This window comes from Drosophila rhopaloa, unplaced genomic scaffold (genome assembly GCF_018152115.1).
Source record: "Drosophila rhopaloa isolate 14029-0021.01 unplaced genomic scaffold, ASM1815211v1 contig_164, whole genome shotgun sequence".
In the NCBI taxonomy this organism is placed as follows: Eukaryota; Metazoa; Arthropoda; class Insecta; order Diptera; family Drosophilidae; genus Drosophila; species Drosophila rhopaloa.
The window spans coordinates 1128468-1146056 of NW_025335044.1; the positions used below are offsets into that span (position 1 = coordinate 1128468).

A 17589-nucleotide genomic window follows, 5' to 3' on the forward strand; every position below is an offset into this window, starting at 1 on the left:
AAAATTTTAAAATTTTGGTTTCAATAATATACCAAATAATTAAAAAAAAATCTCACGTAGGAATAATATTTGTTTAGTCAATATTTAGTATTTGATTCTTAGCATTTTGTATATAAAAGGAGAGTTTCATGTCGAGCAAAAAATATATGCTAATTGACACTACCAATTTTATAAACTTAGTAGCTTAGTGGCTTAATTGCGACTGGTAATCTCATGTGTGAGGTATTTAAAATTAAATTTATGTAATTAATTAATACGTATAAGTCACAAAAGGACAATACATTGATCTTATTTTCATAAATATGATTTGGTAAATTTGGTAATTAAATTTCTAATTGAAGATTTTTTCCACTCCATAGACACGGTTATTTACGAAAAGGGGCATATTGATGACGATTTTTTCGGTGTAGGGTAGTAAAAATTGATAACTAATTAAAATGTTTGACAGAAAAGTCAAAGAAATATTCGACTGTCATTATCAGAATGGAATGGGGAACAACTTCTAAAAAAGTGTTGCGGGTGCAAACCACCCTACAAATTATAACGGAAGTGCAGAATTTATGACTCTTTGTGTAGTCGTCAGCATATAGATTTGAGCGGCATGTAAGGGGAAACACGATAAAAGGATTTCAAAGGGATGGGTGGCTAACCTCCTGTAACCTGTCGGCAAAAAATGCATGCGAAAGGCATCCAGACGAACATGCTTGCAACCGTCTCCTCCGTTCCATTCCAATCCTACTTTTTGCCTGTAGCCACCAGCTTTGTAAGATCGCTATAGTCCCAGCCATTCCTAGGGTCAAATGAGGAAATGTTCTTTTTGAGCATCGCCCGAATTGACATGAATTACAGTTTACATGTATACAGTAATTACGTAGTGCTATAACTTTACCAGTAGCAATCCCAATCTTAAACATTTTGTGGAATAAAAGTATGGATTAGATTGAATTAGAGAAACTATTAATTATATTTTTTTGGGGGTTTTAATCTTTTTATACCCTTGCAGAGGGTATTATAATTTTGGTCAAAAGTGTGCAACGCAGTGAAGGAGACATCTCCGACCCTATAAAGTATATATATTCTTGATCAAGATCACCTCCTGAGTTGATATAGCCCTGTCCGTCTGTCCGTCTGTCTGTTTCTACGCAAACTAGTCTCTCAGTTTTAAAGCTATCGAGTTCAAACTTTGCACACACCCTTCTTTCCTTTGCACGCAGTATACATGTCAGAACGGCTGGGATCGGCCGACTATATCCTATAGCTGCCATATAACTGATTGATCGGATATGCCATAACTTTGGTGTTTGTAAAGTTAGGAAGCTGGAATTTCCTATGGGTTTTATATTTGGCCAATCAATCCGACCTATCAAATTTCATAAGGATCGGCCGACTATATCCTATAGCTGCCATATAACTGAACGATCGGAAATGCCATAACTTTGGTGTTCTTAAAGTTAGGAAGTTGGGATATTTTATAAGTATTAAGAATGCATCATATGAATAATTTTGGAGAATATTATATACAGAGTATTCTGCAAGGGTATATCAACTTCGGCTCCGCCCGCAAAACAAGATTTGATTCTCTCTAAAGTTATTCCCTTTGGATTGCAACTAACGAAGAAAGAAGTTAACGGCTATGCGTAAGCCTTTTGTGTTAGCGGAATGAAGGACAGTTTGAATATTTCGATTCATAAAGCGGCAACTCCTCCAACCCTTTATTTCGGGGCACAAATGACTTCCACTTGCGTTTAGAAACCCTTTCAAGATTTGTAAGTGGAAAAGGTGGCAGACAAATCTTTTAGCAATTTGTTGTTTTTAAAAAAAGGGAAATTGATGAAATTAAACTATACCCATTAACAGGCAGTTGACTCTGTTAAGCCGTCATAAAATACTTTAAATTCTGTCTAGCAGGGAGAAGTTTAATACAATTCAAAAGTTTATGAATGCATCCACAGCTAGGGTCCATTTGACAAAACGTTTGGGTCCCAGAATGGAATTGACCCAGCTGTTACTACGGCTGTATGCACGTCACCCGTCCAATTCAGGCGATTTTGATAGGGCCAAATTATTTTTTTTCTATTTTCCATGTGCGTCAATCTTGAGGGAGGCACTTGCAAAACTTGTTAATATGATATGTAAGTAATGCGACAGCTGTCACCTGTCTCAAACACGAGCTCTTTCTGCAGATATACATAGGTACCCCGGTCTCATCTGGAAAGTTCCAGTGTATGCGATATGATGTTGAAAAATTTCTTCCCACATTGTTATTCATCGTCCTGTTGTAAGATTATGAATAAGATTAAGGAAGAGTAGGGCAAGAAAGTTAGTAACTTTTGTTTGGACACAGCAGTCATTTTTAAAACAATCTTTGGGAAAAAACGTTGCAAAATAAAACCTTGCTTTTTTTTAAACAATTCGGACGGAGCCAATTTTTTTTATTGAGTTGATATACCCTTGCAGAATATTCTGTAAATTATATTCTTCAAAATTATTCATATGGTGTATTCTTAATACTCATAAAAAGTCCCATCTTCCTAACTTTAAAAAACCAAAGTTCTGGCATTTCCAATCGTTCATTTATATGGCAGCTTTAGGATATAGTCGGCCGATCCTTATGAAATTTGGTAGGTCGGATTGATTGGCCAAAAATAAAACTCATAGAAAATCCCAACTTCCTAACTTTAAAAACACCAAAGTTATGGCATTTCCGATCGTTCAGTTATATGGCAGCTATATGATATAGTGGCCCGATCCGGCTCGTTCCGACTTATATACTACCTGCAATAGAAAGACAACTTTTGGGAAAGTTTCAAGCTGATAACTTTAAAACTGAGGGACTAGTTTGCGTAGAAACGGACGGACGGACAGACGGACAGACGGACAGACGGACGGACAGACGGACGGACAGACGGACGGACAGACGGACATGGCTAGATCGACTCTCCTGGTGATGCTGATCAAGAATATATATACTTTATAGGGTCGGAAATGTCTCCTTCACTGTGTTGCAAACTTTTGACTGAAATTATAATACCCTCTGCAAGGGTATAAAAATCTTTGGGAAAAAACTATGCAAAATAAAACCTTGCTTTTTTTATTAAAACAATACACAGAGAAAAAAACATAACCAGTTCGATATTGTCTCCTCAATTTTATTTAGAGTAGATAATAATTTTAATTAGGTACGAGAACGGAAACAACCTTTGGCAAGCAGAAAGGTTAATACAGACTTTTCAGAAATAAAAAAAAAAAATGTACGTCCTCTCGCGGTATCTCTCTAAGGGCCAGTTTCTCATTTTACTGCTAAAAGGTATTTTGTTAATCAATTTTGACTTGATCGTTTTTATTTTAGGTATAGGATATCTGATAAGTAAGAATCTTTATTTTAAACTCACAAAAAACATCGACATTTTAAGTATAGAAGCAGACGAACATGGCTATTTCAACTCGTCTAGTCATGCTGATCGGAAGTATCTATACTTTATAGGGTCGAAAATGCCTCGTTCACTGCATTAAAAACTTCAGACCAATTTTATAATAGCCTCTACAAGGGTATACAAATGTAAGAAAAAATGCTTAGAATCAGTAAATTAAGAAATTTTGATTCAAATAAATGTTATTTAAAATAAAATATATTTTTAAATTTCACACAAATTTTACTGTGAGATAACACTATAAAATAAAATTAATAACAAGCTCATAAGAAAATAATATCAGCCGATATTTAAAAATACCATTCGCTTAACACCAAGACCATAATTATATGGCAAATGAAAAATACTATTCTCTTATTACAAATATCATAATATGATATACATCTGATATGAGAAAATAGATAATAGATATAGAAAAATTAAATTAGATAAAATGAAGTGCTAAATGTATTCTTAAAGTTGATCATTGAAGACGTCTGTTTTGTTGGGTAACTGAATTGGACAAGACTATCATCCCTTACAAAAGGAAACAAAAGAAGAGAAAAAAAAACCATAAAAGGGGTTTATGGTCCTACGAAAAGTTCAACTACTGATAGTCCCACCAACAAGTGAAAGGCTTAAACATGTTGTGTCATCGGAATGAAGGAAAGGTTGAATATTTAAATTCATAAAGCGGCTGAAAAGAAAACATGGAACAACTCCTTAAACCCTTCGGGGCACAAATAACTTCCACTTTCACCTGGAAATCCTTTAAACATTTTTAGGAAAATCTTTCAACCATTTGTTAAAAGGAAATGATTTGAATATCTTTTAATGTAATTTCAATAAATTCTTTTGAACTTTGACATTCACACAATTTTAGTGTCATAAGTGCTGAATATCCTTGTCCAACCTGATGAGTTTTAAGTTTAAAGGAAACGCTTTGGTCGAGTGTCGTTAATCAGCTAACAAATTTCAAATTTAACATTCTGATGGGTAATTTCGAGAATTTTTTTCTGCCAAACTGCAGTGCCAACACGGGGCTGAGGGCAAGCGGCCTCACCGTCTCCTGCTAACAGTTCCTACGCTCTCTCAAATATATGAACCTAATACTTAAAAAGTTTAAGTAATAAATTTTAAGTATGTCGATGGATATTGACCGAATAATGTTAAATCCAACTCTATAGATGTAGTAGTTCTCAAGATCTCGACGGTCATATGGACTATGTCTAGATCGAATCGACTATTGATCCTAATTAAGAATATTTGTACATTCTTACATGTGGCCGACAGCACCAGGAGAGTGTGCATATAGTCGCAGAATTGAAAATCTGCTTTGATGGGCCGTTCATCACCAATCGAAAGCAATAGCTAAAAAAAAATGGTGCTGTCGAAAATGAATTGTTTAAGGAGAAATGGCTGGAAAAACTTAGATAATAGGAACTGTGTAGTCGATTTGGGAAAATGATTCAGTTTTGTAGCTTAATTGTATTCTTGTTGAAAATAAGGCTCCGTTTAAAAGTTACACAAAAAGTTTTTTTTTAAACGATTTTAAAAAATTAAAATTTTTGAGACTTTGTCGGACGATTTCTTTTAGGAAACTGGAATAATTTATGTGTTGATCAGCACGACTTTTGGAAAACCTTTTAGTTTCGCGGAAATTTAATCAGAAAACAAGAGAGAACGCTATAGTCGGGTGCCCCGACTATCAGATACCCGTTACTCAGGTAAAGGGAGTGCGAGGGAGATGGAGATGGAGATAGAAACTTTGATCACGCATAACTTTTTAACGAATGGTCCGATTTGAAAAATTTCGATAGGTATTGATAAACACAATAAAACTGCATTTTTACTTTTCCGAAATATTTAAATTTTTAAAATCGTATATAAGCGATTGTGGGCGTTAAAGGGGGCGTGGCACCTTTTTGAAACAAACTTGCGCTGCGTAGGAACTCCTAGAATCTGCATGCAAAATGCCAATCTTCTAGCTTTTATATTTTCCGAGATCTCAGCGTTCATACGGACAGACAGACAGACAGACAGACAGACGGACAGACAAACGGACAGACGGACATGGCTATATCGACTCGGCTAGTGACCCTGATCAAGAATATATATACTTTATAGGGTCGGAAACGCTTCCTTCTAGCTGTTACAAACTTTTGCACGAATACAATATACCCTTTTACTCTACGAGTAACGGGTATAAAAAAGATATACTTTGTACGCCCTAAGCTTCTAAGCAACTAAAACGGCCAATACACCAAAATACACTTTTTAAAATTATTCGGCACGCAGCATCAAAAAGCAGGTAAATTCGAGGCGACAGAAATAAATTATAAATATTCTGAACGTTCTTTCTGGACAACCATACAACTTATTGGTTAATAAAAATCAATAGGCCCCATGAAACTAAAACTTCAGGACGATTTCGGTTTCAAGGACTTACAGGCTGCTCATTTTTTATTACTTATCAATTAACTTTAAATGTTTTTTGTTTGTATTTCTCAATGTCAATTAAAATGATTTATGCTTGTCATAACAAGGCTGACGACTTGTCCGCCCTCTCAGATGTTCCCACATGCCACTCTTCCTGAGTGAATTGAATTGCTTCGTAAAATAAGTTTGGCTCTCTAACCGTGACTGGGATCCTTGAGAATTATAAAGCAGTCAACAAAAAATGTTTACTCAACATTTTCCCTTCCAAATGACAATTGCAGCTGTCTCTTGCTACGCCCGGTCTACTACCCTTATCAGGATAAGTTCAACTGTCATTTGCTGCTTGCAGCCGCTAAGAAGCTGTCCGGTGTGACAAATGTAAAAACAAATTATTTATAAGATTCGGATTCTGAATAGAAGTCTTTTACAAATTTGTGTTTCAGCGCTCTAGGGTTGGACCATGTCTGACGACATTTAAAATGTACAGCAAGTTTATATACGATTGCAGCTATTACAGAAATTAAATATTCCAGAAACGACTATAATTCTATATATGGAAACGGACGGTCGAATATGGATGAACGACTCTCTTGGTAATGCTGATCAAGAATATATGTACTTTAAAGGATCGCGAATATCTCCTTTACTGCGTTGTTATTACCCATTATAGCCATATTCGACCGTCCGTTTCTACGCAAACTAGTTGCTCAGTTTTAAAGCTATTTGCTAGAAAATTTCCCAAAATTTGTCTTTCTATTGTTTATTGGGCTTTGGTAATATTCAAATTGTATGGAATTACGGTTTTAATTAAATCAAAATCGTACAAGAATATCATTTAGCTGCCATAGAAACGATGGCAAAATGCAGGGCAAAATCGACATATCTTCATTGTTATACATACAGACATGGCTATATCGACTCCACTTGTGATGCTGATCAAGAATATATATACTTTATAGGATCGGAAATGTCTCCAAATGTCTGCAAACTTTTTGACTGAAATTATAATACCCTCTGCAAGTATTATAATCTGCGAGTATTATAATGTTGGGCAAAAGTGTGCAACGCAGTGAAGGAGACATCTCCGACTGTATAAAGTATATATATTCTTGATCAGGATCGCGTCCTGAATTGATATAAGCATGTTTCTACTAGTCTCTCAGTTTTAAAGATATCGAATCGAAACTTTGAACACACCCTTCGTTCCTTTGCACGCAGTATATAAGTCGGAACGCCCGGGATCGGCCGATTATATCCTATAGCCGCCATATAACTGCTTGATAACTTTGGTGTTTGTAAAATTTGTATTTTCTATGGGTTTTATTTTTGGCCAATCAATCCGACCGACCAAATTTCATAAGGATCGGTCGAATATATCCTATAACTGACATATAACTGAACGATTGGAAATGCCATAACTTTGGTGTTCTTAAAGTTAGGAAGTTGGGATATTTTATAAGTATTAAGAATGCATCATATGAATAATTTTGGAGAATATTATTTACAAAATATTCTGCAGGGGCATATCAACATCGGCTCTCCCCGAAGTTAGCTTTCCTTTCTTGTTTTTTAATATCTGGAGAATCACAAAAGAGGCAAGGAGGAGTGTTCCGCATTGCTTGTTTTGGAAACTTTTTGCAAGGCTTGTTTTGGAACATATTTAAATAGAAAACGAGGACGGAAGCTAACTTCGGCAAGCCGAAGTTTTAATACCCTTGCAGACTTTGCCGAAATTGCTAAAACTGAAAAAGTAGCCAAAGGAATAAGGTATACATAAATAAACTAGATTTTCATCGTTTAATGTCAATTGCTTTTATACTGCAAAAATGTCATATAAAAATAGAAAAATAGGGATACTTTCGCAGCCTTTAACTATTTTTTCCTACGGAAGCTATAAGAAATAGACGTCCGATCGGCAAGCGCTTTTACCCTAATCAAGATATGCGTAAATAAATAAGACTTGGAAAATTTATGTCAGTAGCTTACACACTACGCGAAAAATTCAGAAAATCATCAAATTTGGACCTATTTCACCCTGTTGTTCCTATGGGGAGCTGTAGGATATAGACGTCCGATCGTCACGTGCTTTTATCATAACCAAGGTATGCATAAAAAAATACGATTTGGAAAGATTCATGTCAATTGCTTATATACTGTGCGAAATATCCTAAAAATCATTAAATTTTAACCGATTTCACCCTATTGTTCCTATGGGAGCTATAGGATATAGACGTCCGATCGCAGCGCTTTTACCCTGATCAAGGTATGCATAAAAAAATAAGATTTGGAAAGATTTATGTTAATAGCTTTTACACTGCACAAAATATTTTCCATTCTTGAAAGTTATATCCGATTGTTCCTATGGGAGCTATAGGATATAGACGTCCGATCAGCCGCTTTCACCTTGATGAAGGAATGTATAAAAAAATACGATTTGAAAAAATGTATAGCAATAGCTTTTACACAGCGCGAAATATTCTGAAAAACATAAAATTTGGACCGATTTTACCCTATTTTTCCTATGGGAGCTATAGGATATAGACGTCCGATTGCCACGCGCTTTTACCCTGATCAAGGTATGCATAAAAAAATACGATTTGGAAAAATTCATGTCAATAGCTGCTTTTTACGCGAAATATCATCAATTTTTGCTAGATATATCCGATTGTTCCTATGGGAGCTATAGGATATAGACGTCCGATCGGGGCGATTTTCAAACTTGATCTGCGTACACATGTTTTAGGACGCGTGTGAAAGTTTCAGATCGCTAGCTTTTAAACTGAGCTCACAAACGGTATTGAAACAGACGGACAGACGGACAGACGGACATGGCTATATCGACTCCCCTATTGATCCTGATCAAGAATATATATACTTTATGGGGTCGGAAACGTCTCCTTCACTGCGTTACAAACTTCTGACCAAAATTATAATACCCTCTGCAAGGGTATAAATATTGCAAATTGATTTTACGTGGCTTGTTCTACGACATATTAAAATATTTTGAATAAGTGGTTCACTCTGCCCTGTACACCAACATGCGATAGTGACCTATGCTAAATGTCCGTACGATCAAGCAAGCTGAGCAGACTAGATCAAAATAATAATCAATATAACGATTAACAGAAATTTATATTTACATAATCTCAAAAAACAATTATTTTATATTCCTATAAATAAAAAACTTATATAACAAATATTTTTGATTTTTTTGTAAAAGTCTGATTACAAATTTTCATGCTGGTTTAAAAAATAGGAACAAACACAAAATATTTGATTAACGAAACATACATACATGCAGCTTAATTCCTTCAAGAAGATTTTTAGATTTTAATAACGATACCCTCTGCATGGGTATTAAAGTTGCCCGCACAAGAAAGCTTACGCTTGGAAATAAGGGCAAAATGCTGCCTTTTTGTTTGTACTGAGACAAAAAATTGCCTCCCGGTGGGGCCTTTTTAGAGATTTTCATCACCTTGGTTTGACTTCTGGCTGCCGCAAGGTCCTCCATGCATTACAACCAGGAACAGAAACAAAATAAGCAAACACAGTTGCCAGTTTTTTATCACATGTAAAAGGGTATATTGTATTCGTGCAAAAGTATGTAACAGCTAGAAGGAAGCGTTTCCGACCCTATAAAGTATATATATTCTTGATCAGGGTCACTAGCCGAGTCGATATAGCCATGTCCGTCTGTCCGTCTGTCCGTCCGTATGAACGCTGAGATCTCGGAAACTATAAAAGCTAGAAGATTGGCATTTTGCATGCAGATTCTAGAAGTTCCTACGCAGCGCAAGTTTGTTTCAAAAAGGTGCCACGCCCCCTTTAACGCCCACAATCGCTTATATACGATTTTAAAAATTTAAATATTTCGGAAAAGTAAAAATGCAGTTTTATTGTGTTTATCAATACCTATCGAAATGTAAAAGAAATTTTTCAAATCGGACCATTCGTTAAAAAGTTATGCGTGATCAAAGTTTCTATCTCCATCTCCCTCGCACTCCCTTTACCTGAGTAACGGGTATCTGATAGTCGGGGCACCCGACTATAGCGTTCTCTCTTGTTTTATTTGCGAAAGACGAGCAGACATAGCGGAACAACAAGTAATAAGCTGCCAAACTCAGTAGTTATAGATTGTGTGGCCAAATGCTACCAAACTAATTAAAGTTTTTTGGGAGCATTTAAAGGCGTATATAAAAATAATACACATAATTTTAAATCTGATTTTTTTTCTAATATTCCTTCATCGAAGTAAACGCTTCTAGAGGCTATATTCTGGTCATTCTTCTCAATGTTTCGGTTGGTAGCCTTGACTCAATATAAATTTCCTGAAACGCTTTTTTGACGGATGCCGCTCCAAGCAAGGACCCCCAAAGTTATTCTTCTACAAGTTTTTAAAGGAGTGACGACAACCTAAAAGCGAAGAAAAGGGGTTCAGGAAAGGAAGCCAACCAACAGTTAGTGGCTTTGTGCTCTATACGCTTTTAGGAATTTTGCACGCAATTAATTCAATTTAAAACTTTGTGGTCTGCACAATCATTTTTGTGGATAAATAAAAAAAGCTTTTCGTGTTAAGGACTTACTCTGCTGGTAAATAAATCAGTTTTCCAGTTATGACATTTAAATTGGAAATTTTACCATTTCTACCTCGAGCTGATTTGGGTAAAGTGGTGAAAATAAAATTATGAAATGCCAACTTAAATGTATTTTAATACAATGATAAACATTACTATTGGCCTGCTGATGCGCAGATCTTACTAAGTATACTCAAATTTAGAAAGTATTACAGCAACGAATGCAACATACAATTTTAAAACTTTGAGTTGATGCCCGCAGGAAGAGAATAAATTTTTCTTGTTCTCTCTTTATCTGTGGGGCAATTAAAAGTGCAAATTATATTTACCCAAGCAAATAAAATAAGGCAACTAAAGGCACTTTAGATACACAAAAATGTGGCTCACGCTATATTTCGCTCCCTAAAATCGCGCTCTTCCTTTTATGCATATTTTTTGGGCACCATAATTTTTTTCGAAACTATTTATTTTAAAATTCCTAATTATATATTATTTTTCGACAGGAAAAATGTTTTTACCTTTCCTATCTAAAATGTATGTACAATGGCAATGCAAGTCGTTAAAACAGCATATTAGTTTTATTTGTAATATGGTCGAAAATAAAGGAAAAACCAGCTAAAGTCTAATGAGGATTTTTAAGGTAACATAAATATTTATTATTTTAAAATTGTCTTTTCTTACGGTATATTTTTAAATATTTTAAAAAGTTTTTATCAAACAGCTTTTTGTTTACTTCTCAAAAACAAGAAAGTAAGCCAACTTCGGCAAGCAGAAGTTTATTACAAAAACACTACATTTCGATTTCTATGCCTATATTACTAAAAACAATGAAGCTATGTCGATTTTGCACTGCATTTTGCCATCGTTTCTATGGCAGCTATATGATATTGTTGTCCGATTTTGACAAAACTGAAAGCGTAATTTTGATATAGTAAATAATTACTGTATCTAATAGAAATATTTTGATAAATAGAAAAAAATTCAAAATATTTTTTTTAATTTTTAGTTTTTGATTTTTTTATGGGAGCTATAAGATATAGATAACCGATTTTAATTTAATTAAAACCGTAATTCCATAATATTTAAATATTACCAAATCCCCAAGAACAAAAAAACAACAAAGTAAAACTTTTTATATCATATAGTCGCCCGATCTGGCTCTTTCCGACTTATATACTACCTTCAATAAAAAGACAACTTTTGGAAAAGTTTCAAGCAGATGGCTTTTAAACTGGGGCACTAGTTTCCGTAGAAACGGACAGACGGACAGACGGACGGACGGACATGGCTAGATCGGCTCTCCTGGTGATGCTGAGCAAAAATATATATACTTTATAGGGTCGGAGACACCTTCACTGCGTTACAATCTTTTGATTGAATTTATAATAATAATTTTGAATTTTTCGTTTATGATTATAATAAATGTTGATAAAGCTTTCATGTCTGCAGAAAGTTTTGGGAATGCTATCTAAGCATGTATTTGAAAGACTGTTATTTAACAGATTTGTTACAATATTTTTTTCGGTCCATGAAATCGCATTATGTTCTAATATTCAAAAATCTTCTTGAAGAAAAGAGCTTTTTAATAAAATTTTAAAGTACCTTGCCGGAATCTAAGCACAACCAGAAAGTAACACGACGAGTAGGACTTGGAATTAAAATAGAACGTAGCACAAGCCACATTTTGTATACGTGTAGTTAAAAAAACAACTGCAAGTGAATAAATCTAGGTTAGATTGCAGTGACCTGAGCCAACGAGCAATCCATAATAACGAGCATGAAATGCCCCAGAAATGAGTGTCTCAAATGTAACGAGCACGAGTAACCACAGTCAGCAAAAGCAGAAGTAGAACGTTTAAATCTCTAGGTAAAATCTCAACAGAAGTTTAGGCTAACTTATTTGAAAAATTTATTTAAATTTATTCGGTCATTCCATATAAAACTTGTCAACATTACGGTGTTAATAATATCTGACTAATTGGTATTTGATTTGTTGTTTAAAATACAATTGTTGATAGTATAATTCGATACAAAGTATAATTAGATACACGTTCTAACATTTTCGCATTCGGCACGTCTCAGCAAAGCTAACATTTTACCAAAAATAAATAATGGTTTTTAAGAGTAAAAACAACGAATTTTTTTGATTTTTAATAGTTATACTTTTTTTTTTGCAGAGGGTATAAAAATTTTAAGTCGAGAGCTTTTCTTAACGTCAGTGAAGAAAAAACTATTCTTTTTTTGACCTTATAAATTAAAAAAATTCTTGATCAGGGAAAACTGACAAAATTACTAGTAATTAATTACAAATTAATAGATATTAATGGCAATAACAAACACATTTAATAAATGTCACATTTTAATAAATGTTAAATGTTAAAATGTTATTCTGAAATTGTAGAAAAGACTAGAAATCGTAGTTTATGGGTGTATATTAAGTAACAGGGAAGTTATATCTTGTTTCCTTTTTTTACCTTATAGTCCACGATAGCCCACGATTGTAAAGCGATAGGACAAAATAGAGAAGAAATTTCCATCTCTGGGTCCCCATGCTAAACCTTTTCAAAAAAAACTGAGTTTGACCCAAAACGTAATTACGGACCCCAAGTTTAAACGGGGCCTAAAACTCTTAGTATGCAAGCACGTGCCAAATCGTTTGGAGCATAGCAAATTTTTGTTAATTGTCGTGTTTGTAGACAATTTTGTTGTCTAATAACACTAAAAATTCTTTAACACAGGAACACAAAATCGATCACCGGTGGGTGATAGAACAGTCGTTTGTGTGGACCTATTACTCAGGAGCACCCAAATATCGAGTTCCTGTGAAATTTTTTTTTGTTAATTTTTTGTTAAATTGTAATTTGTTTCTAGACTGCGAATTGATCCATAAAAGCGACATTTACGTGTTAGTAGCTAAAAATAAAATAGAATAAGCGAGAAAAATGATTGATTTAAAAATAATAGGTGTGTTCTATTACTAGCCAATCGTTTGTCTTAAAACACAAAATAATTGCGTCGAAACATCATCGTGCCACTACAAAATCAATTTAGTACGCCTCTGCAAGATGCAGAGCCCACAGAATAAGCTCCAAAGAGATTGACAAGCTTGTCGAAGCTTTCCACTCAGGCTAGAAGTCTAACAACAATTACACCGTGGACGTGGTGCGGTGCTTGCACCTGCCGACCAAATCTTAGTACATCGTGACTCAATTAACCATGTTTTAGGGTCAATAAGGGGAACAGGGTTATGATTGACACGGTTGACGCATTATTGATTGAAAAGAGCGTTGGTACCACAGTTATTGCCCTGTGGCCACATCAAGCTGAATTATTAACAAGCTGCGAAGGCGGAATTAAGGACCTTTCGATTGATTTTCCAGGGTTGCTCCGAGGCTTTCTAGGACACTGGAATTCTTGATACATTATCTAGAGTGCGGAAAATGGATGACATGGCCTATCCAGAACACATTGGTTATTTTTAATTTCGGCCATATCTCCAGAAAGCGTTTAATACTGTGACAACACAAACTTGATTACAATCAGATCGCATTAGTACACAGAACACTTCCGCTGAACAAATCCGTCCGTGTCTCTGTCTCCCCACCTGCGTGCCGTTCCCACTCCCCGATTAAAAAATCAACAGGGATTGACTGGGGAGCCCCGAGCAAGCGTCCACGGGGGTTGCCACAAATGACAGAATATTTCTTTGTCGCTTATCGATTTTTTCGCTCCTTCGTCTGGTGCTTACGCGCTCTTTTGATTGCTTTCGAATTCGCAGAATGTTTTTATTTCTAGGACTCCCCACCAGCCACAAGTTGTAGGCGGTGAAAGAAGCCTACTCCCGGCTCGAACCCAGTTCCCCCAAAAGTATTCGAAATATCTCACAGAGTCTTACCCTAGATCCCCCTTTGCCTTCGCCGGAGGAACTCACCTCGATTACACTGTCGTTGCCCAGGCCGCAGATCTTGCTGCTGGCCAGGATTTGCTGCTGCTGCTGCTCCAGTTGATGCTTCCTCTGCCTGCGCTGCTGCTGCTGCTGCCTGCGGGCCGCCACTGCCTCCGCTGCCGTGGGAGCTAGTCGAAGGCCTCCCCCGCCGGGGGCGATGATTACCTCGTCGTCGTAGTCCTCGTCCAGGCCCGGAGCCGGGGGCACGTTCACACTGAGGGCGGCCACATCCGCGTCTATTTCTGCGTCAATGTCAGCCGCCGTGTCCGGCAGCAAGTCCAAATCACGGTGGAAACTCAAATCGAGGTCTTGGGGCAATTTGACGTACTTATTGTGGTTTTTCATTGTTGCTGCCTGGCATGAGTCATGTGGCCGAGGCCGCGCGGGATTACGGGGGCGAGAGGCCGCAAACCAAAACAAAAATAATCACACGGACACAATCGATTTTTCCGCGTCAAGAACGGCCCGCACGGTAACACATAGTTGGGCTTTCGAATCGGAGTGCGCGTTTGTCGCGTCCAACACGTCCGCAGGCTGCGCTCAGTGTGACCACGGCTATTGCGACGCAATTGCCATTCACCAAAAATGTACTATCTTGGTATCCTTAAAAATACTAGTCACTTCCGTCACTGGCTAATTGGAATATTATACTGTAAAGAAAAGGCCATTGCTACATATGTATTTTTACGTTGTGCAGCAGCTTCTACACATGTGTCAATGATTCTCCTGCTCATACGGTCCCTACACAGCCGCTGTAATGAGTTGTTGCGAAAGAGTTTTGCGAACCATTTTTTCCACAATATAAAATGGATAATAACCAATAAAATTGTTACATTAGCAAGTAGAATCTTTTGTCCACTGCTTTTGGGGAATTGGCGCTGGAGGAAAGTTCTACTCAGACGGGCGTTCTGTAAATGGGCATCAGAAATATGTACATATACATATCACTAGAACTGCCAACAATTAGACCAGTCTCGACCCAAGGACTTCATCTTCCCTTCCCGGATCCATTAATTCGTTCTGGGTTTCCCGATAAATATGAGTTTCTCCGCGCTCCTCGTATCCATAGGGCAAATACTTCTTTTTACATTCATGTAAATGTAATCTTAAAGTGCCTGTTGTCAGATCACAGTGTACACAAAAAAAACACAGAAAAAACAAATTAAAACTGTTAGCACACACACTCCTTTTTTCCAATTGTTCCTATGACAGCTATACGATAATGACGAGTAGCACTAGTTTGCTTAGAAAGGGACAGACGGACGAACGGACATTACTAGATCAGCTCACCTGGTGATCCTGATCAATAATATATATATTTTATAGGGTCGGAAATGTACCTTTCACTGCGTTGCAAACTTTTAACTGGTATAGCCAGTTTCCGTCGTAAATTTTTTTGAAAATCCAAATGGCTTTGGGCAGATCAAACGCAGTGTAAGAGAAAGTCACATCGACAACAGGTGCAATAATAAGTAACTAAAACAGCATTAAACGTAATTTACAGTTTAATTACAGCATCGGCTGTACCGATGCTTTTGCAATGCCACTTTTGGGCTCGGTTGGCATTTGCTGGCAGGAACAAATTTTAGCTTAAGAATCCCGGAACGTTATTTCTTCGGATGAAAATGATCGCTGTCCAAAAGAAACAAACAAAAAAAAATCGGAAATCTGTATTCAGTTACTGCACAACGAATTAATTGATTTTTTTAGGCGAAGATACATGGACTTTCCAACAGGACAACGCTTCAAAGACGTTTAGTTTCTGAATTAAACCCAATTGATAAGCTCCACTTGCAGCCAGGATTTACAAAACGGAAAGTCAGATTGAATCTATTAAAAATGTAAAGTGCGCTTTGGTTGCAGAATGAATTCAATGCCAAATTGCCTGATTAAAGGCTCAAAAGCAAAGGGAACACATACATTATTAAAATTGGAATAAATTTTAGCTTAATAAAAATTTGTAATAATTATTAAAAATGCACATATATATATTTACAATGAATTTAATACATTTGTGTTTTAATTTTAAATTTTTTGGTCAGATTTTTCGTTAATAAATATTAAAATACAATAAGGTAATTCTTTGTAACTGACTATAAAAAAAAAATTTTAATCCACTTTACTTATTGCCTTGAGGTGTGCATATGTCTGTAGAAGTAAGGGTACCCTGCAGTTCCGTAATCACCTTTTAATTTATGAATCAATACCAAAAAATCATCACTGGTGATGATTAATTAATGAATTTTCATACAAAATAGAAATGAATTCATCTCATTTTAATCCGTTAATAATCATATAATTTCATCGGGAATTCATCTCGTTTTCATCAGTAAATAGACACAAAATTTCATCAATATTTCCATTTATTTAATTATCATTTTTTCTCTCATTTATTGGTATTTATTATAAATCTAAATCTTAATCTTAATTCAGTTTACATTTTCAGTTGTTTTAGGTTTCGGTGCTCTTGGGCACCTTCTTTTTGACGGCGTGAAGGGTATCTAAAATGATAATAAAATATAAATATATAATAACTTACTAGTAGAGCGTGAAAAAGTAAGGTTTTTTTAATGCGTTATAGCAATATAATTTTATATTTTGCTTTTATGTTTTTACGGCTCAAATTTTAGGGAGAAAGTCTTATTTTTATCTATCAGATAAAATTGCATTTCTCCAAGCTCTTAACATTCTGCCAATATACAAAAGGTGTGAGAATTAAAAGTTTTACTGCTAAAATTGTCACATGCTAAACACTTTAAATATATAAATAAATACCTCACCCTTTTTATTAAACGCAAACAAGCTCCTTATAAAAAGAATTTTCCATAGGATAAACGAATTAAGATAATAGGGTGTTCTGCTACAACCCCAAGGCAAAGATCGATTTAGACCATTTGAGGCCATTAAAAATAAATTTGGTATCTTTAAATCCAAATGAAAGGATATACTATGGGAAAAATAACAGAAAGTTGAGTAATGTCCCAGTAGTCTCCAATTTTGTTACAATCTCAAGATTTAGATGCACTAATACAGATTAATGACTTCGAAAAAGTTGTTGTTTTTAATTTATAAGCAGATCGTTTCACTTATTTTTTCCATTGTTGAACTAATTTTCTTTGTTGCTAAAACAATTTTTTTAAGTCCGTTTGTTCTTTATTATAAAATATTCGTTAAAATTTAAATAACAAGAACATATTATTTTCCTTTACTTTACACTTTA

At 35.5% G+C, this 17589-nt stretch overlaps 1 protein-coding gene across 3 annotated transcripts in view; it reads right to left on the reverse strand.

Moving 5' to 3' along the window:
* LOC108043638 (calcium-transporting ATPase type 2C member 1) overlaps window positions 1–14905 on the reverse strand; it is a 56565-nt gene extending 41660 nt beyond the window's left edge. For all 3 annotated transcript variants that reach the window (XR_006417509.1, XR_006417510.1, XM_044458322.1), the window contains exon 1: window positions 14355–14905. Coding sequence is in view for 1 of the 3 variants with exons in the window: in XM_044458322.1 (XP_044314257.1) it covers window positions 14355–14714 (360 nt within the window). In the remaining 2 variants the exon portion in view is untranslated. The remainder of the gene's footprint in view (window positions 1–14354) is intronic.
* Between the last annotated feature and the right edge of the window lie 2684 nt (window positions 14906–17589).